The sequence below is a fragment of the Rhinopithecus roxellana genome, chromosome 6 (assembly GCF_007565055.1).
Source record: "Rhinopithecus roxellana isolate Shanxi Qingling chromosome 6, ASM756505v1, whole genome shotgun sequence".
Classification (NCBI taxonomy): Eukaryota; Metazoa; Chordata; class Mammalia; order Primates; family Cercopithecidae; genus Rhinopithecus; species Rhinopithecus roxellana.
The window spans coordinates 35,314,276-35,335,443 of record NC_044554.1 but is presented as its reverse complement, the minus strand read 5'-3'; the positions used below and the strand labels follow the sequence as shown (position 1 = coordinate 35,335,443).

At 39.9% G+C, this 21,168-nt stretch overlaps 1 protein-coding gene across 10 annotated transcripts in view; it reads right to left on the bottom strand.

The window, feature by feature from the left end:
• Positions 1–6,189: 6,189 nt before the first annotated feature.
• Positions 6,190–21,168, bottom strand: part of TCAF1 (TRPM8 channel associated factor 1) — a 52,338-nt gene continuing 37,359 nt past the window's right edge. For 7 of the 10 annotated variants that reach the window (XM_030932762.1, XM_030932759.1, XM_030932757.1 and 4 more), the window contains 7 exons: positions 17,479–18,473; positions 17,093–17,190; positions 15,737–15,950; positions 14,842–15,081; positions 13,633–13,970; positions 11,914–12,164; positions 8,038–8,992 (listed from right to left, as the gene is read on the bottom strand). In XM_030932762.1, coding sequence (XP_030788622.1) covers positions 8,983–8,992; positions 11,914–12,164; positions 13,633–13,970; positions 14,842–15,081; positions 15,737–15,950; positions 17,093–17,190; positions 17,479–18,473 — 2,146 coding nt within the window. In that variant the 3' untranslated portion in view covers positions 8,038–8,982. Of the gene's footprint in view, positions 8,993–11,887; positions 12,165–13,632; positions 13,971–14,841; positions 15,082–15,736; positions 15,951–17,092; positions 17,191–17,478; positions 18,474–21,168 lie in introns of all 10 variants that reach the window. The other 3 variants (XM_010379415.2, XM_030932763.1, XM_010379413.2) reach the window with 2 other exon arrangements.

Genomic DNA, 21,168 nt, shown 5'->3' with positions numbered 1-21,168 from the left:
CTAGTAACTGACATCAACCAAAAATAAAAATTTATGAATTGCCTGAAAAGGAATTCAAGACAGTGAGCTTGAGGAAACTTGGTGAGGCATGAAAGAACACAAACAGATCATTCAACAATCCGGAGAAACAATTCATGATCTGAATGAGAAATTCAACAAAGAGAGAGATATCATAAGAAAGAACCAAACAGAAATCTTGGGGCCAAAAAATTCAATGAATGAAATTAAAAATGCAATTGAGAGCAAATTCAACAGCAAAATAGATCAAACAGAAGAATTTTTGAACTTGAAAACAGGCCTTTTGAAATAGTCCAGTCAGAGGTAAAGGAAAAAAAAAAAGGAATGAAGAAGGCTATGGCACTTATGGGACACCATAAGTGAACAAATGTTTGCATTTTGACAACTTAAGAAGAAGACGAGATGAAGAAAGGCAAAGAAAGCTTATTTAACAAGGTAATAGTTGAAAACTTCCCAATTCTTGGAGAGATATGGACATCCAGATCCATGAAGTTCAAAGGATCCCAGAGATTCAACCCAAAGAGGTCCTCTCTGAGGCATATAACCAAACTGCCAAAAGTCAAAGAAAAAATACTAAAAGCAGCATGAGAAAACCATCAAGACACATAAAAGGTAATTGCCATTGGACTATTAGCAGATTTCCCAGCAGCCACCTTGCAGCCCAGGAGAGAATGGGATGATATATTTAAAATACTAGAAGAAAAAAAAAAAGCTGCTAGCCTAGAATACTATACCTAGCAAATCTTTTCTTCAGAAATGAAGGAGAAATAGTCTTTCCCAGATCAGCAAAAACTGAGGGAACTCATTACCACTAGACCAGACTTACAAGAAATACTTGAGTATTTCTATTGGAAAAAAAAAACTTTTAATGATAATTTCTACCATTAAAAAACATGAAGTATAAATCTCACTGCTGGCAGTAAATGCATTATCAAATTCATAATACTTCATTACTGCAATGGTGATATGTAATTTTTCAAATCTCTAGTATGAAGGTTAAAAACCACAAGAGTTGGGTGCTGTGGCATGTGCTTGTAGTCCCAGTTATTTAGGAGGCTGAAATGGAAGTCTCATTGGAGCCCAGGAGTTTGAGTCCAACCTGGGCAACATAATGAGACCCCATTTAAAAAAAATAATTAAAAAAAAATGCAGCTCTATGGGATGCCAATAAATGAAAATGGTAATAATGATTATAGCTATGATAAGTTGTTAAGGAATAAACAATATATAAAGATGTATATTAAGGCAACAAAATTATAAATCTGGGGGCAGAATGAAAGTCTAGAGTATTGGTATGCAATGAAAATTAACATTATCAGCTTAAAATAGTCTATTTTAAGTATGAGAGTTTTTAACATAACCCCAATACTAACCACAAAGAAAAAATTACAACAGACATACAAATGAGAAAGAGAAAGGAATAAAAGCTTAACACAACAAATACCCTCATCAAGCCAGAAAGATAAACATGAGAGAGGAAGGAACAAAGGATAAACAAAAGAACCAGAAAATAATGAACAAAATGGCAGAAGTCCTTACCTATCAATAATAACTTTTGAATATAAATGAAATAAATTCCCAATTAAATTACATACAGTGGCTGAATGGATTAAAAAAAAAAAAGATTCAGCAACATGCTGCCTATCAGATACTCACTTCACCTGTAAGGCCACACATAGACTGAAGTGAAGGAATAGAAAATGAAATTCTGTGAAAATGGAAACCAAAAGAGAGCAGGTGTAGTAATACTTACATCAGACAAAATAGACTCTAAGTAAAAAACTAAAAAGAGAAAAGAAGGTCATTATATAATAACTCAATTCAGCAAAAGGTTAGGACAGTTGTAAGTATATGAGCACACAACACCAGAGCACCCATATATAAAATAAATATATAAAGCAACACATAAAGCATATATTATGTGAACTAAAGGGAAAGAAAAATTGAAATAAAAAGGACTTTAGCACCATCTTTCAGCAATGGATGGATCATCCAGATAGAAAATCAACAAAGAATTATCAGATTTAAATTACACTCTAGACCAAATAGACCCAGCAGATATTTACAAAATATTCCCCCCAATAACTACAGAATGTACATTTTGCTCAATAGCACATGGAACTTTCTCCAGGATAGAATATATGTTACTCCACAAAACATATTTGAAGAAATTTTAAAAAATCAAAATCATATCAAGCATCTTCTCTTATCACAATGTAGTAAAAACTAGAAATGAATACCAAGAGGAACTATGGAACATACACAAATATGTGAAAACTAAAAACAAGTTTTTGTACAACCAGAGCATCAATAAAGAAATTAAAAAGAAGATTTAAAAATTCCTTGAGGCAAATAAAAATGGAAACATAATATACCAAAACCTATGGGATACAGCAAAAGCTATTCTAAGAGGGAGTTTATAGCAACAGATGCCTATATCAAAAAAGTATAAGAATCTTACATAAACAACTTTATGCGGCACCTCAAGGAATGAGAAAAACAAGGGCCAGCTGAACCCAAAACTACCAGAAGACTCATAAAGATCAGGCAGAAGTAAGTGCAGCAGAGACTGAAAATAATATAAAAATCAGTAGAACAAAGAGTTGGTTCTTTGAAAAGATAAATGTTTTAGCTAGACTAACAAAACAGAGAAGACTCAAATAAATATAATCAGAGATTAAGAAAAGGAGATGCCACGTAAATACAAAGGATCATAAAAGACTTTTATGAGAAATTATATGCCAATAAATTGGAAAACCTAAAAGAACTACATAAATTCCTGAACACATGAAACCTACCAAAATTTAACTACTATGAAGAAATAAAATACCTAAACAGGCCAATAATGTGTAACAAGAATGAATCAACAATAAGTCTCCCATCAAAGAAAAGCCCAGGACCTAATGATTTTACTGCTAAGTTCTACCAAACATGTAAAGAATAATATCACTTCTTTTTAAACTATTTTGAAAAGTTGAAGAGGCGGAAATTCTTCCAAACTCATTCTATGAGGCCAACATTATCAAAACTAGACAAGGATACAACACAAAAAGAAAACTATAGGCCAATCTCCTTTATCAACATAGATGCAAAAATCCTTAATGAAATCAAGTGAAACAAATTCAACAGCATATTGAAAAGATAATTCACCACAATCAAGTGGGATTTGTCCCAGGGATGCAAGGATGGTTCAATATATATAAGTCAATAAATGTGATATATCACATTAACAGAATGAAGGACAAAAATGACATAATTGTTTCAACAGACAAAGAAAAAAACATTTGATAAAATTTAACATCCCTTCATGATAAAAATTCTCAACAAATTAGATATGAAAGTAACATACCTCAACACAATAAAGGCCATAAATGACAAGCTCATAGATAACATCATACTGAAAAGTTGAAAGCTATTCCTCTATGATATGCAACAAGACAAGGATGCCACATTTACCACTTTTGTTCAGTATATTACTGGAAGTCCTAGCCAGAACAATTAGGCGAGAGAAATGAAAGGCATCCAAATAGGAAAGGGGGAAGTCAAATTGTCCTTGTTTGCAGATGACATGATCTTATATATAGAAAATCCTAAAGATTCCACAAAAAAATTGTTAGAATAAATAAATTCAATAAAGTTGCAGGATACAAAATCAACATGCAAAAATCAGTAGTGTTTCTATATGCCAATAGCAAGCTACCTAAAAAAAGATATCAAGAAAGCAATCCATTGACAATAGCTATACAATAAATACCCAGGAATATAGTAAACCAAGGAGGTGAAAGATCTCGAGTGGAAACTATAAAATACGGATAAAAGAAATTGAAGAGCTCACATATAAATGGAAAGATAATAATGAATTGCAAAAATTAACATTGTCGAAATGTCCATATTATCCAAAGCAATTTACGAATTCAACGCAATCCCTATTCTTCACAGAAATAGAAAAAATCCTAAAACTTCTATGGAACCACAAAAGACCCCAAATAGCCAGAGCAATCCTGAGCAAAGGTAAAGCTCAATGCATCACACTACATGACTTTAAAATATACTACAAAGCTATAGTAACCAAATCAACATGGAACTGGTATAAAAATAGACACACAGATAACTGAAACAGAATACAGAACAGAAATAAATCCATGCATTTACAGTCAACTGATTTTCAACAAAAGTTGTCAGCAACATGCATTAGGAAAAGGAGAGGCTCTTCAATAGATGGCACTGGGAGAACTGAATATCCACATGTAGAAGAATAAAATTAGACCCCTATCTCTCACCATATATAAAAATCAGTTCAAAATTTATTAAAAACTTTAAGAGCTGAAACTGTAAGCATACTAGAAGAAAACATGGGAGAAACAATTCATGACATTGGTTTTTTGAGTAAGACCTCAAAAGCATACAACAAAAGCAAAGAGAAATGGTACTACAGTAAATTAAAATTCAAATGTACAGCAAAAGAAACAGATTGAAGGTAACTTAAGGAATGGGAGAAAACATATGCAAACTATGCATCTGACAAGGGGTTAATGCCCAGACTATATAGAAAACTCAACTCAATAGCAGAATAATAAATAATTCCATTTAAAAATGGGCAAAATGCCTCAATAGACATTTCTCTAAAGAAGACATACTAATGCTTAGCATCACTAATCATCAGGAAAATGCAAATTAAAACCATAATGACATATCACCTCAGTCCAGTTAGAATGGCTATTATCAAAAAGACAAAAAATGACAAATGTTGGGGTAAATGTGAAGAAAGAGGAAGTCTTATATGCTGTTGTAAATTAGTCCAGCAATGATGGAAAACGGAATGAAGTTTCCTTAAAAAAATTAAAAAATGGAAGTATCATATGATCCTGAACCCCACTACTGAGCATATATCCAAAGGAAATAAAATCAGTTATGTGGAAGGATATCTGCATTCCCATGTTTACTGCAGCATTATTCACAATAGCTGCATGGAATCAACCTAAGTGTCCATCAATGGATGAATGGATAAAGAAAATGTGGTGTATATACACAATGGAATACTATTCAACTGTAAAAAGAAATTTTGTCATTTGTGGCAACATGATTGGGCCCAGAGGACATTATGTTAAGTGAAATAAGCAAGGCATGTAAAGACGACTACTATACAATCTCACACAAAAGTAGATTCTATAATTTTAAAAGTTGATTTCATAGCAGTACAGAGTAGAATAGTGGTTACCAGAGGCTTGGGAGGGTAGTGGGGCACAGGAGATGGGGATAGACTGGTCAACAGGTACAGAGGTTCAGTTAGATAGGAACAAGTTCTGGTGTTCTATTGCACAGTAGGGTGACTATAGTTAACAATAGTATATTGTATATTTCAAAATAGCTAGAAGAGAGGATTTTGAATGTTCTTACCACAAAGGGATGATAAATGTTTGAGGTGAAAAATATGCTAAATACCCTGATTTGATCATCACAAAATGTATACATGTATCAAAACATCACACTATACCCTATAAGTATGTACAATTATTATGAGTCAATTAAAAGTAAAATAAAACTTAAAAAAAAAAAAGAAAGAAACTTGGTGGCCTAAAGATTTCCATTAGATAGTTGGCTGTTTCTCCAAAGTACAGGGTTAAAAATAGCTGAAAAGAGGTTATGATGTTCAGGGAAAGTAGCAAAGAGTACACCAGGGAGACTGACAGGTGGACAGAAATCCTCTGACACCAGCTGGCCTCATGTAAGACTAAAACTTACTAAAACTGTCAAATGAAGAGGAGTGCAGGAAAGCTTAGGGCCCTGGATGGTCCTTCTTGAAATGTTTCCCAGAAAAGGGGCAAACATCAAAGGCCTTCTTGGAAAAGAATAAAGTTGGCAAGCTTCATTCAATGTTGTATTGGACATTCTTTCATTCAACAAATATTAAAAAAACCACTAGATGGTAAGCTTACTCAGCAGACATGGTGAGATCAGCAGTAGGCTTTGTTTTTTTGTGGAACACCTGTACAAACAAAAGAATGTGAAGTGTGTTTTAGTAACTGGAAGATACTTAATGTGTTTTAACAACTGGAAGATACTTAAGAGACTAGTGGGGAGATATCATGAGTCTGGACACATCAAGTGGACCTAGATACTTGAGGACCTTGAAAACCATGTTAAAAGCTTTAGCTGGGTTGCATCTTAATCAATGTGAAGTCACTGGAAGATTTTTATTTGGGTTTATTAAAAATTTTTTCAAAGTAATACATGCACAAGGTAAAAAATTAAATAGTACAGAAGGACTTAAAATGAAAAACACAGTTTCCCATCCCACCCTTTTTACATCTAGTCCCATTCTCTAGAAGTAATGCTTTTAACAATATTTATTTTAGATCGTCTGGTAACTAACTTTCTAACTTTAAATAATATGTTTGAGCAATAATTTCCTGACTTAGTGACTTTACACCATCTTTAATAATTCCCCATTACAAAAGATAAGGATTTAACTTACACTATCTCCACTTTCCTTTGTCCATCTCTCTCCAAATGTCTGATAGTTACATCATTTTTAATACATCTATTGGTTTGATTTATAGCTTTGAACAATACACTGATCCTCTAGTTCTTGTTCCATTAACTGAAGATCTTTTCATCCCCACTTTGAATATATAAGTATCTCTACCTTTGATTCCACCTATCTTCCTCTAATTCTCAATCCCTTTCTGCTTTCTTTCCCTTTGTCAGCATTAATTACTTTCAACTTCAGTTCTGAATAAAAAATGAAGCCTTTCACACTTTTGTCAATAGGCTGATCTGAACACTGAATACTAATAAATGATATCGACATTATTTTGGCTATTTAGATACTTCTTACTGAGAGCTTACTATAAGCTAGGATATTTTCTTCCCTACACACCCAATATCATCATGCCTGTGCCATAGAAAAGGAAATGTACCTATCGAGACTCTTCTTATTCTTCATGAGTAACTCAAAATCATGCCTCATTTTATTTTGCTCTATAATTGGACCTGAATTTTTTGACATATTGTTGATTTGTCTTTTTCTTGACTAAATAACCTCCTCAAGCATGCCAGCTTCTCAATGATACCATCTATGGCACTGAATGCACATTCTTCCCAGAAAGCCCAAGACTGTGTTCTCATCTGAAATTAGTCTGCTGCATAGCTGTCACTCTAGAGTGAGGCATCCTTTTGGATAACTGTCACTTTAGAATGAGACATCCTAAAGTAAGGTCCACTGTTTTATGGATCCCATTTCTTCTTCTTTCTGCTGTTTTTTGGATCCCATTCCTTCTTCTTTCCTGGTTTTCATCCTCATTTTGCTGGAGAGCTTCCTCAAGATACTTTCTCAGTAAGGGTGCAAAGGAAGGAGACTTTCTGAAAATTTGCCTGTCAGAAAATGTCTTCACTTTGATACTCTTCTTGACAGTTTGCCTTACTGTGAAATTCTAGGTACAAAAATTTTCCATAAGCTATGTGAAGATGTTGACCCATTGACTTCTGGCATTCAGTGTTGCTGATGACAAATCTGTCAGCAGTCTATTTCTCATCCATTTTTGTGTTGAGCTAATCGTGATGACCTCATTGGTTTTCTCCCTGGCCACTTTAATCTCTTCCTTCTATTCTTAATATTCCAAAATTTTACAATATTGTGTCTAGATGTAGATTTTATTGGTACCTCTAAATCTGGAGACTTAACTTGCTCTGTTCTTCAATTCTTTCTCTTTTTACTTCTTCACCTACATTGTCTCTGTTCTCTCTTCCAGGAACTCCTAACATTAAATATTGATTGTCTATGTCTCTTTTCTTTCTTTCTATTTTCTATCTCTTTTTGCTCTTTATCTGGAGAGATTCCCTCAACTTTATTTTCCAGACTGTATACCAAATACTTATAGCAGTCTTATTTTCAAAGAGATCTTCTTATTCTCAGTTTTCTCTTTCTTTTGCTGCTTTTTAAGAGACAGGGTCTCACTCTGTCCCCCAGGCTGGAGTGCAATGGCACCATCATGGTTCACTGTAGCCCTGAACTTCTGGGCTCAAGTGATCTTCCCATCTCAGCCTCCCAAGGAGCCAGGACCACAGGCACATGCCACCATGCCTGGCTAATTTTTAAAAATTATTTTGTAGAGACAGGGTGTTGCCATCTTGCCTAGGCTGGTCTCAAACTCCTGAGTTTTCCGTTTCTTTGTAGTATCCTGTTTTTCATCTTAAATACACCTCAACTCTCTCTGAAGATGGAATTAAAATTAAGTTATTCTTTCTACATTGTCTTTGTTTCCCTCAGAGTTTGTCATATCTTCAAGGCCCCTAATTCTACCTGGTGACTTTTCTTATTCCTCTTCCCTCCCCATCACCCATGTCTGGGAATTTCTAACTCACTATTCCCATTTAAGAATCAACATAACTGTTAACTTCTGTAACAGTCGGCATGGGTTTCCTCTGCTGTTGTATGGTTAGGTCTGTTTCTTCAGCAAATCTCTTCTATACCTGAAGGCAACAGGCACTTGAGTAGGAGGTCTCAGCTGTCAGTAGAGAATTAGCTACTGGCTGGGGGCACTTATTTCCACTAGAAGAGAAATTTTTTTCTGGAGCACCAACTCTTATCTCTCTGCAGGCAGTCTGTTCAATTCCTTTATACAAACGACAGCAACAATAACAAGACAATTTTAATGGGTATCAATAGTGAAGACTGCCTGTGTTCTGTGCATAAGAGTTGGGGAAGAGTAGGAGAGGGCTCAATTTTACAACTGGAGTAATTCTTCAGTAGACAAGCTTTTCAGGTGCTCAAGTCTCTTTGGGGTTATGTTGTTCAGATCAGCTTATATTTTATCTGAAAGGTTCTTCATTCTTTCATTATCATGCTTCATCCACTTTCTCTCTTCCAGAAATGTGCTGAGATCTTCTCCACTTATAACCAAATCCCTTCAGTTTTCTTTGCTGAGATGTGTCAATTCCTTTTTGCATTTCTTGACTTCAATTTCAGTGGGGCCTGGGGAGGGAGGGAAGGTAAACTTATGTTTAGTTCATTATCTCAAATTAGAAATTCCACTGGAGGCTTTTAGACACGGAAGTAACATGGATAACTTTATATTTTAAATATATCCCTGGGATGTACTGCTAAAAATATATTAAAGAGGGCAAGAATGGATACACATATTCTCAAAGATGGAGGTTCTAATTTCCTCTCTGAGAACATGCAGTGTTTGGGATCTTTGGGAGTCAGGTACTTCACTGAAATAGTCCATCATTCAAAATCCAACAAACTAGAGAACACTTTCATGGTGCCCTAGAAAGAATAACCCAGAACCTAAAAGATCTGGCTGATGCTAAAGGGCTCACTCCAGCACTATCTATTGGGAAACACTTCAGGAGCCTACCTTAAATTCTTTGAATTGTCATTTGGGATAAGCAAAATGACTTTTTGTTCTGATAAAAATAGATGATGGGTAAGTATATGCAGCCAAAGCTCCGGCAAGTAGGGACATAATGATCCTTTGGTTTGCTGGTTGGCTTCTTTATTTACCCATTGATTGGGTCATTCAAAGCACTGTAGTTATGAATGCCCATTCTATAATCAGAATGCCTGAATTCAAATCCCAGATCAACCACTTATTAGCAATATAGCCTCAGATAATTTACCTTATCTTCATTAAATTCAGTTCTCTGTTTCACAAAATAAAATGGGAGTGATAATAGTTGCCATGTCATGAGATTATTGTGAAGATTAAATGAAACAATCTATATAAAGGAATCACTACAATAACTGGTACGCACCCAATAATTGATAACAATTATTTTAAATGTTGAACAAATATCCAATGTCTAATGTTTAAAGCAGCTAGGCAATGGATATTCATGCAATCAGGAGAAATAATCCTAGGACTGACAAATAACATGATAAATCTACTGGGAGGCCGAGGTGGGTGGATCACCCAGGTCAGGAGTTTGAGACCAGCCTGGCCAACATGGTGAAACCCCATCTCTACTAAAAATACAAAAAAATTAGCTGGGTGTGGTGGTGGGCGCCTGTCATTCCAGCTACTCGCGAGGTTGCGGCAGGAGAATCGCTTGAACCTGGGAGGTGGAGGTTGCAGTGAGCTAAGACCATGCCATTGCACTCCAGCCTGGGTGACAAGAGTGATACTCCGTCTCAAGGAAAAAAAAAATCCAAATAAAAAATTCTACAAGTCAAATTTTACAGTCTACATATCTACCCAATTACCAATTAAGCAAATACAATGATATTTAAAATAACTAAAATAAACAGTGAGCTAAAGAAAAACTGGCTGGATGTATATGACATCAATCAAAAGGAGCTAACTTTAGTTAAAACTATAAAGAAATAGGGGATTCTGAATAAAATTAAAAGGAAGTAAGTTTGGGTGAACTCTATCCAATCATCTTGTTTCAGAGTAAAGTCCTCTATGTGTGTGGACTTTGTCTGCCAAACTGGTGAGTAACTCGACAGGGACTGTGTCTTGAATCTGCGTTACAGAAATATAAACACTGTCATGAAACCAGATACACTCTGTTTGTTAAGGCCAAATGTCATTAAGGAATTGATCTCGTTTCTTCAAGACATCTAGTCTTGATTTAATCAAAGAAGGAATTGGAACTATAAGATAGAACTGGGTAAGGAGATCCAAGGCAGAGCTCCAAATTCACAATGGGGTTCTTATAAATAGCTTTACAAATCTAAGTTAAACTAAAATTTTTAGCTATTTTTAAAAAACCTATTGTGAATTTAGAGCTCTTCCTTTAGATTCATAAGGCAACATAGCAGAATCCTTTCAGAGGTTGCTGTATAAAGTGCAACATGGGCTAGGATTAACTACAACCGCCTCTGTAAATATAATCTAAAAGTCAAGTCTAGCTCATAAAGAATAATCATTCAATTCGATAATAATAATGGCAGCAGACATTTTCTCAACACCTACTACCTGCCAGGGACTGTTCCATTGCTTTTTAGAGGTATTATAAAATGTAATCTTCACAATAATCCTATGAGATTTTAAAGATGAGAAAGCTAAATCACAGAGAAGTTAAGGAAATTGCCAGGGTTATACAATTCGTGGGTGAAAGAACCAGGATTTGAACACAGGCAAGCTACTTGTAGAAAGAGTTATCCTAACCTCTAAATTCTGGAGAGAGGATGGAAAATAGTAAGCTCATTATCCTGTGGACCAGCATAAAATAGAAAAACCCCTTAGATGACATGCTCTGCAGACCTCACAAGCCTCTTCAGAATTTATCAGTCTGAACCTCCAGACAACCCTGTGAACTGGGAATTTTTATCCCCATTTTACACACAGGAAATGAGAGTACCAAGTTGAAATGACTTTTCCAAGAGCTAACCCTACCTAGTTCTGGGCTCTTCCCACACTATACCAGAATGCTTGTCTAGCACTTTGAAAACTGCTCAAGTCACAAAATATATGAGCCCATCCGGGAGTTGTCTGAGTCTCATGGTAAATTTGTGTTCCAGTTGAGTTTTATGGTCAAGTTTTTGGAACAACTGATCAAAAACAAAGCCCAAAGGGAGTCCTCAGGATGCCAACATGAGAACTACCCCCTCTGGGCTATGGCCTATGATGGTGAATCCAGGGCTGATATAGAAGCAGGTGCCAAAGCTCTCGGAACTGGGCCAGTGCAGGGTCAGGAGGGAATGTGACAGCTGAGAGCAGAGGAATAAGATGCAGAAAAAGAAGCCCCTGCACCTGAGAAATTCTGATTCCACTTTTGGCTGTGTTCTGAACCCACTTCCTAGAGACAGAAGTCGGTAATAAGGTATAGGGCAATGAACTAAGAGGATAAGGCCAGACCCTGGGAGGCAGAGGTAGAGGAGTGAATCCCCACCTCTGCCTACCTCCCCAAACCTCTCTACCTGCCACCTCGATGGGCACTCCTTACATCTGTGTGAGGAGGTACAATTTCATAATATTTTCCTTCCATTCAGGCAGATAGGCCAGGCTGGTAGCCACTTCCTTCTGGATGGGCCAGGCCCAGGCCTCAAAAAACGGAGCCAGGTTCTTCTGCACTTGGTGGGAGAACATCTTGACCCACAGATTCATTTTGTCAACATTATCTGTGGGCAAGTTGGTCTGGTTTCTATACTCAGTGAAGAGACGGATGAATGGCTCCCAACCAAAGGCTTCCTGTAGCTGTAAAGAGAAAGAAAAATACAGGTGAGATTGAGAAATAAAAGAGGGTCCAACAAGAACCACTATAATAAGTGAACTTAGTGTATTTAACCCCTTACCCATCAGCTTCACGTCTATCACCGACCTGCTCTCCTCCCTTTTGCCTACTGGCCTCATGCCCTGCTCTCCCACATTCTAGTCTTAGGAAGGGCCTTGGGACCAGCACAGTGCTCAACACCAAGTGAACACTCAATCAGTGAGGGCCATGGTAATAACTGCAATGCTTAATATCAATATTTTCATTATCCATGTATCCCACTAGATCATGCAAATAGAGATACGATATTACACAAGGATTTAAAATTGGCAGAATTGGAAAAATCCTCCTCTCTCTCAAGAGTTGAAAAGTGAAACTTCAATAATAGGGAAACTTCCACCTCATCCTGGCACAAAGAAATCCTCATTAATCATAGATCTTTGTCAATGTGTAAGGCTATTAAAATGGCCTTTGGGGAAAAAAGTGAGTTGGATAGAAGAAGAAGACTACAGATTTTCTGGGTAACTAGAATTAAGAGTAAGTTGTAATTTTTGAAAAAGGTAGCCATCCTGAGGCTGTTGAGTTACAGAGCTTGAATTATGAAGCACTTGAGCAGTTCTCCAGACCAACTTCACATTTATTTCACCAATGAGAAACTTGGTGTTTCTGGGGCAAAGCAGCCATAACAAGGTTGAAGTGGAGCCTCCCTGGCTGTTTCCCATAATCCTCATGGCAGTGGGAATGAATAGGACAGCCTCCAGCAGGTGGAAGAACCAGAATAGAGCATGCTTGGCCTGAGACTGAGTTCTGAAATTCAAGGTTATGAAACTCTCCAGTTTCATGCCAGGAACTGATCCAGGCATTGCAGGGAGGGAACTGGGCATTAAACAACTGGTCAAAGGCAAGGCCACCTCCTTGTCCAGGTCAGTGAGGACTCTTGGACTGCCTACATAACAGGGACTCTGAGGCATGGCCAAGGCATAATGAGAAGATGGAACATTCATTTAAGGAAAAAAACATAAGTCATAGCCTATGGATTATGTGTATGGGGGAAGGGGAGACTGGTTTTAGATAGCTATTATGTAGAAGAGTTTGGCTTCAGTCTCAGGTATGTCTGGCTTTAAAGCCAGAGACAGTGAGTACATGTATAGTACTTTATTTGCCTCTACCATTTTTAACCTTTCTCAGTGCTTTCTATTTACTATCATGTAGCTCTATGGGGTGGAAGGTGAGGCTCAGGCAATTAAATCCACTTGAGGGTCATGCAAAGCGATGCACGGAGAGACATCATCAATATGACTGTCACAGCTGGACTTTGTCAGGGCCCCCATATCCTGGTGTGGGAGACAGGGGCCATGGGAGGTCTTCTGGGCCACTAGAACATTATATGACAGTTCCCCAGATGGTCCCCGCAGTAGGGGTCCCCCGTCACCTGCCGTTCTTGCCCAGTACCTGTAAATACGTTTCCAGTGCGGTCCATGCATTCCAGTTTTTCACATTGGGACCCTTGCTCAGGTAGATTCTGACTCTTTTCTCCCGAACTGGGGGCCACAGAGCAATATTGGCACGGCTTCGAGGAATGCCCAAGATCGTCTCATGCACATACACACACCACAGGTTGCAGGTGGCCTCGGTGGTGTGTGGTGGGAACTCCCACTCCTGCCGCTGCTGGTTGCGGCCCAGCTCGTGGACGGGGCCCCACAGCCCCTTGGTTCTGATGAGCTTCTCATTGATGAGCTCCTGCACTGACTCCAGATGGCACATGATGGGGTACCCTGCATGCATCCAGCCTGGAAAATGCAGGAGGGAAGACAGAGTTAGGGTCCTCCCCATTTAACTAGTAACATTCTTCTAGGTATTGTGTCTGTTTGAAAACAGTAACCCCAGCCAAATTCCAGCACACCAGAATGCTCAGAAAAGCAACCCAAACCAAGACCCTGCTAGGTGTTCCTTCTCCTCTTCTCATTCTGTAAGAATTCCTTCATCTTCACTCTGACGCAAAATAGTGTGACTATGGAAGGAGATGCAGCTTATAGATAAGGAGCCGTTAATGCTACCATTCAATTTTTCTATTTTGATGAGGATGCCTTATCCATGTGAATCTGTGTCACTATAACCTTTTCTCAAAATTCAGAGCTCTTTAAGGTAGCTCCTCTCTCACTGTTCAGATATGGCGTTGCCACATCAACACAAGTTTACAGTGAACATCTGTATAAGAGAAGAAAATGAGGGTCCAGAGAAATTCCCATGTTTCTTTAATGTCTGTATATTTCCCTCATTTTCCATGTTCCTTGACCATAGGCAAAGATCACTTTATTCAGTGTGTTCATAAAGTTATAAAATATCCCTGTTCCAACCAAACAATTCTGACCTAGGTCAAGGCCCTCTGCCATTTTTACCAGCTTGAAGTCCCTGATGAATGCCTGTGAAAGCTCAGGTGGCATTTCTTGATGTCCTTGACATGCTGACATAAACTATTTTATATATATATATATATATATATATATATATATATATCCTTCCCATTTAAATAGCAAGGATACATCTATATGTCTTGCTAGCAAAATATGTTTCCCCTAATGGCTGCCTACTGCATGGCTGATGAAGCACAGGAAGGCGCTCGGAGGCAGCATGCACAGAGGGTTTGCTTGGAGCACCCACCCACTGAGATCTGCACGTCGGCAACAATCCTCTGAGGCAGGCGCAAAGGGAAGGGCTCAGCTCCCAGTCGCGCCACAGCCTGCATCACCTCGTCCCAGAGGCGGAGCAGGGGCTCAGGGTTCTCCAGAGTACGAAGATTTGCGGTCGGCACAGTCAGAATGATGTTGTCCGTGGCCAGCTCTCCCCAGGGCCCTGGATTCTCCTGGATACGCCTCTTCCACTCCTCCAGGGTGGTCTCCCCTAGGAAGAGAGATCATAGAGCTTGAAATCCTTTGCCAAATCCCACAAATTACAACATACAGCTTGGACTCCAGAAAGAGAACACCAAAATCATGAACTGCCACACCCCTCCTCTTTTTAAAAAAAATTAATTTAAAGTTCCGGGATACGTGTGCAGGACATGCAGGTTTGTTCCATAGGTAAAAGTGTATGATGGTGGTTTGCTGCACCTATCAACCCATCACCTAGGTATTAAGCCCAGCATGCATTAGCTATTTATCCTGATGCTTTCCCTCCATCTGCCCTGCTACCCGGTAACCCCACTGACAGGTCGCAATGTGTGTTGTTACCCTCCCTGTGTCCACGTGTTCTCATTGTTCAGCTCCCACTTATAAGTAAGAACACGTCGTGTTTGGTTTTCTGTTCCTGCATTAGTTTGCTGAGGCCATATCCCTTTTCTCTATGCTTTTTCTATGAAGTCCCCAAGGATGTGGTTTGGTCTTTATCTGTATAACCCCAAAGCCGAATCTAAGGAAGCTGACCCTCCTTCCTCTATTAGTCCGTGTCTCTCTCTTTGTGCATCAAACAGGCTTTAGTCACCTCCTGGACTCCCACACTCTCTGGAGTCATCCCAGTTCTTCCCCTTCCCTCGGGAGCACCCAGAGCTTCCACTCACCCAGCTTGTAGTATGGAGCATGCACAGCCCCCTTCACGGTGACGGGCACAGAACCCAGTTTGCTGTTCTGAGGAACGATTATATAGAGGAGTCCACCCCAGAGGCACGTGATCGATTTTGTGGGTTTGTCCAAGCAGCACCGGTTAATTACGAGTGGGCCTCGGAAAAGCTTGCTGGCCCTGGTCAGGTCATCTGTGTGGCAGCCAATCTGTATCTGGAGCAGAGAGATTCCCCCCCCCAGAGTCACCATGGGACACGAATGGGTGGAAGAAGAGAGCCCAGCAAGGGACTCAGAATGGGTCATTCAGCCATGACCCCACGTGAGCGCAGCCGTCCCACCACTGATGAACCATGTGTGATACCCCCGCGAAACTATAGCATTCCTTGGGGCATATGGACTAAAGAATGTATAAATATTTTCCCAAGGCATTCAAACAGCTCCATGATGGGTCTTGTTAGATAGACATTAATGTAAGGAGTGCCAGGTGTAACCTATAAGGCCAATTCTGAGGAGGGCTGACTCCCATGCCCAGTCCCCTGGTGTTGCTAACAAATAGAACACTCGGTCGTCTATCTCATGGTGGTGATTCCGGCATTTGGAATGGGGCAGAGGGAACCCTGCCTTTTGCTGATCAGAGAGAGGGCCCAGTGGGAGGCAGTGTAATCTGGCTAAGATCGTGGAGGGTTGATTCAGTTTCTCCCCTTTCTCCAAGCTCTCTTCCTGGGCAGGTACTTGGTAGAGTCCTAGGATTCTTTTCCCTGGGTTTATGCTAACCAAGTTCCAGGATAGGCACAGGCACAGAATAGACGAAAACCATCACAGTGACCCTCAAGGGGGATAGGGAAGGACAGCAAACTCATTTTGCAAATGGGTGTATCTCTACATAAAACTGACAGAGGGAAGGTGAACTGGGCAATCCAGGAATGGTCTTGGGTGTCACGGGGAAGAAGCCAAAGTCAGCAAGACCTTGTGCTACCATGGGAATGGATACAGAGATGAACAGTGAACTCAGATTTACTGAACGCCTACTCTGTGCGAGGTTACCTTCCATTTGATATCTCTTATTCCCTACTCTAGGATGTAAGTCAAAAGCACAAAACTTAAGAGCCAGAAATTAGTTAGGTTTGAGTCCTGGGCACTTATTTGTATTAGCTCTATGCATTTCAATCAATCAATCAATCAATCAATCAATCCATCAGCGTTTCTGCACCTTAGTTACTTCATCCTTAAAACAAGGGTAAAATCACCTGCTCTGTATTACCAGCAGGGCTTTGTGAGCATCAAATAAGATACTGACTGTGCTAGGAAGAGCCTTTGGCTTCCATGTTACATGGTGAGGTGGGGCATGGCCTTACCTTCAGGTCGGCAGAGGCAGCAGCTTCAGGCAGTGAGACTTCTATAATTTGCCTTCCAGGTATGTAGAGCCCAGTACTCATCCAGCAATATCTGGTGCCTGCCAAAAGCAGGAGGCATAGGCAGACTTTATCCCTCCTCCATGATGCCATCTCCACCCAGCTTCACCAGAGACCCCTCATAAGCACGTATCTTCCCCTTCATGCTGCCCCGTCTCTTCTCTTCCAAACAGTACTTAAAATCCCAACCCTTATCTTCTTCAAAGTCCATGGTAAAAAACGGAGACCGCCCTCTGGACATGATCGGGTCCCTGAAATGGACTGCTGACGTCAGCCTGTCCCCATTTCTCCATTCCCGTAATACTGAGCTCCCAACCCCTGTTCCTTACCTGGATTGGTGCAGTTGACCTCGACAGTGACAGGAGATTCTGAGGGGCGCAGATAGGGGCTGCTGTACATATCTTCAATTTCTGGGACTAACAGAGAGAGGTCACTTCCGGAGTGGGCCAGCCCTGTGGCCAGGGAAAGCATAGCACCCCTGCAGCAGTCATTGATAACAGGGTTCTCTCGGGTTGCTACTGGGAGCCGGTATCGACTTAGCAGCTTCCTCAGGAGTCGATGCACAGACATGTAGGCAGGGATCTCTTCTGCGGGAATCTGCAGGAAAGCTGCACCATCTGGTCCCAGCTTTGCCAACCAGCCCTTTTCCACATTTCCTCTCTTCCTGCCCATTATAACCTGGAACTCGGCCAAGGTGGAGCGAAAGTGATAGGTCCTTATCCCTGCTTTAGGAGTACGAAAGGGCCCTGGATTGAGGCTTTGGCTTGTAATGCTGATGCCAAAGGGGTTGAGGAGGAGGTTTCCTGGGAATCGAGCCAAAGGGGACACTCCGGGGTTCTTGAAGGCCCACCACCAGGCTTGGGCTCCAACAAATAGCCCACCACCCTCTGCTACAAACTCCTGCAGTTCTTTGACTCCCACTTCGCTCACAGGTTCAAAGCAATAGACACTTGCATCACTGGTCAGATTGGGCTCGATGCTGGTGTCTATGCCCCCCACTGCGAGGAGGCCACTCAGGGTTCTCAGCTCTGTCTGCACCACGATCTTGCCTCTGCGGCCCCCATCCAGCCAGCGGACAGCATTGAGCAGAAAGGGGCCCAGTTTACCAACAGTGAATAATACCTTATGGCCAGTCACAACCACCCGGCCCCGGCCATAGCGGGCAGCCGCTATAACACAGCCATGGTAGGAATCTAACCCTAAGGGAAAGGCTAAAGCCCCATGCACTAGCAGCTGGGATGGGAAGCAATCCGAGTTGCTGATGTCCAGCTCTGAAATCCCATGCAGAAGCTCCTCTCTGTCCTCGGAGAGGTCATCTTCACAACTGCAAAAGACACATGCATTCTTTATTAGAGGTACAGTTCTGTATAAAGCTGTTAGAACAGTGGACAGCATACAGTGAGTGCTATAGATGTGTTAACTTTGCTAATATTGTTATTTTGAGTTCTTAGGGGAAAGTTGGGAGAACAAAATGGACAGATCTGACCTCACTGGGTATGGAGACTTGTTGGAGGGGTGGCAGAAAGACTCAGTGTTAATTCTGCTCTGCTCATTCTTAGAGCACAAATTCTCCAATGGAAATTGCAAAGGGAGCCCTGCTGTGTTTACCCAATACCATGTCTTAAATATTCTGGATTTAAGTTCATGGTAATTTCAACCCTCTAAGCAATACATATATAAAAAAAAGAATGGGAAATCATGTTTTTTTTTTTTTTTTCCTTATAAGGCGTCTTATTTATAAATTGCAGGAAATTGCTGCTAATTTCCTACAAATAAAGTCTGGAAGGCCAAGTCAGTAGTGCTAGTGAAGAATCATTATTATCTCTAAAGGTAGGGTAGGGGAACTGCCTGGCTTCAACTCTAGTGGGACCTTCTGGTTACCGGAGCCCAAGAGGACTTTACTGTCTGCATCTAGAACTCCACTTGTTCACTGCCTGCTCAACAGGAGTGATGCACATCCATGCTATAAGGTTTTGCTCAGCACCATCTGTTTACTGTCTGTGGGTAACCCAGCCCTAGAAGTCCTCAAGATGCCCATAAATCCAAAATGAGATGGAATACTGGATAAGGTGGGGTTAAGGAGTAGAGTGGCCTCTCTAGCTTGAGATTCCAGAGTTGGTTCTGTCACTTTTGTTAGGTAAAGCTATGGCAATGGTATAGCAGGATGCAGCTGTAAGATAACACTAAAAAATAGGGGTCAGGTAGACAATAAATTTGCAGTATTCGTGCTGTACTCTCTATGGCTGGCAGAGCTCTACTGATGGGAAAGCTATGGTCATCTTAGCAAGTACAAACCTTTACTAAAGATACAGCTACCACCATACTAATTGGCAGATGAGTCTCTAACTCCGTAAACAACTATCATTAACATCATTCAACTATCTCTTCTTGCTCTGTTTCGAGGCTTACCAAACAACTCTGTGATTATAATATTGCTTTCCATGATCACCTGCCTAATGAGAGAAAGAAGTCACTGGCTAGGCCAACCAGAATATTCTAGATTTGTAACATTTATTTATTTTATTCAAGCAACATTTTGGATAGTCTGTATTTAATTTGGTGACTCTAAAAATTTTTTTAAATTCATTTTTAATTGTAGTACTTTAAATATGTATGCAAAATTTAATGAAAAATGTGTTTTAGTTCTCATAGAGTTCTGTTTATACATTTTTTTCTCTTTTATTTTTGAGTTTTTAATTTAATGGGGGGGGCTTACTATGTTGCTCAGATTGGTCTTGAACTCCTGGGCTCAAGCAATCCTCCTGCCTTGGCCTCCCAAAGTGCTGGGATTATAGGCATGAGCCATTGCACCTGGCCTTCTTTACAGATTTCATGCAATTATTTTTTTTTTAAGAGTAAAATCAGTGAAGAGGTGGGCTACTGTGCTCTAAGTGAATACATCAGCTTCAGGATTTCTACACGAGTCTACTGACAAGATGAGAGCAACTAAACCTGCAAAGCTGAGATTCAGACACTGAGGTATTAGAACTTCATCTGAACAATGAGACTACATGAGGTCTTGCTCAGTGCTTAGCCAGGGGGCACCCTCGGAGGCATCTGTCTATTAGTTCCAACAGCCATGATTTGTATACAGTAGGGGCTAAGTAATTCTTTAATATATTGAAAAAATAAGTTGGATTTTACTTCTCTTCCTTACCCTCTTCTGAAGTGAAACAAAAGTTATTTAAAAAAATAAATCCTGGTGAAACCCTGTCTCTACAAAAATACAAAAATTAGCTGGGCATGATGGCGGGTGCCTATAATCCCAGCTATTCAGGAGGCTGAGGCAGGAGAATTGCTTGAATCTGGGAGGTGGAGGTTGCAGTGAGCTGAGATCATGCCAATGCACTCCAGCCTGGGCGACAGAGCGAAACTCCGTCTCAATATAAATAAATAAATAAATAAATAAATAAATAAATAAATAAACAAATAAATCCATAATAGCACTGGATTTTGAGAAGAGTGCCATCTGCAAACTGGGATAGTGGGGACATTTATAAAAAATATAAATCAAATGGAATCTGATTGATCAGAAAGCCATGAGAACAGACGACTCTAACTGCATACATGTGAAAGAGAAGATCAGGAGAACAAAGGACCAAGGATTATGATTTGTCCCAAGAAAATGCTCTGCAGTAATCAATAATGATCAACCTAGGATTTAAATGTAATTTAAAATTAAAATAGACAAGAACCACCAAATATTTGACGAGAATTAACAGCATGAAAGAGAAGCACCCAACTAAACTCCCAAGGGAACAACAGCAACAAATGGAGAAGAACGTTCTAAGTATGTATTGCATGTCATCAGAAAGTTCTGAGATGATATATTGCCTCTCTCTTGGAAAAATGGGACACGCTACTCTAAAAAGTTATTGATCAGGCTGGGCGCGGTGGCTCACGCCTGTAATCTCAGCATTTTGGGAGGCCGAGGTGGGCGGATCACAAGTTCTGGAGGCTAAGACCATCCTGGCTAACACGGTGAAACCCTGTCTCTACTAAAAATACAAAAAAAAAAA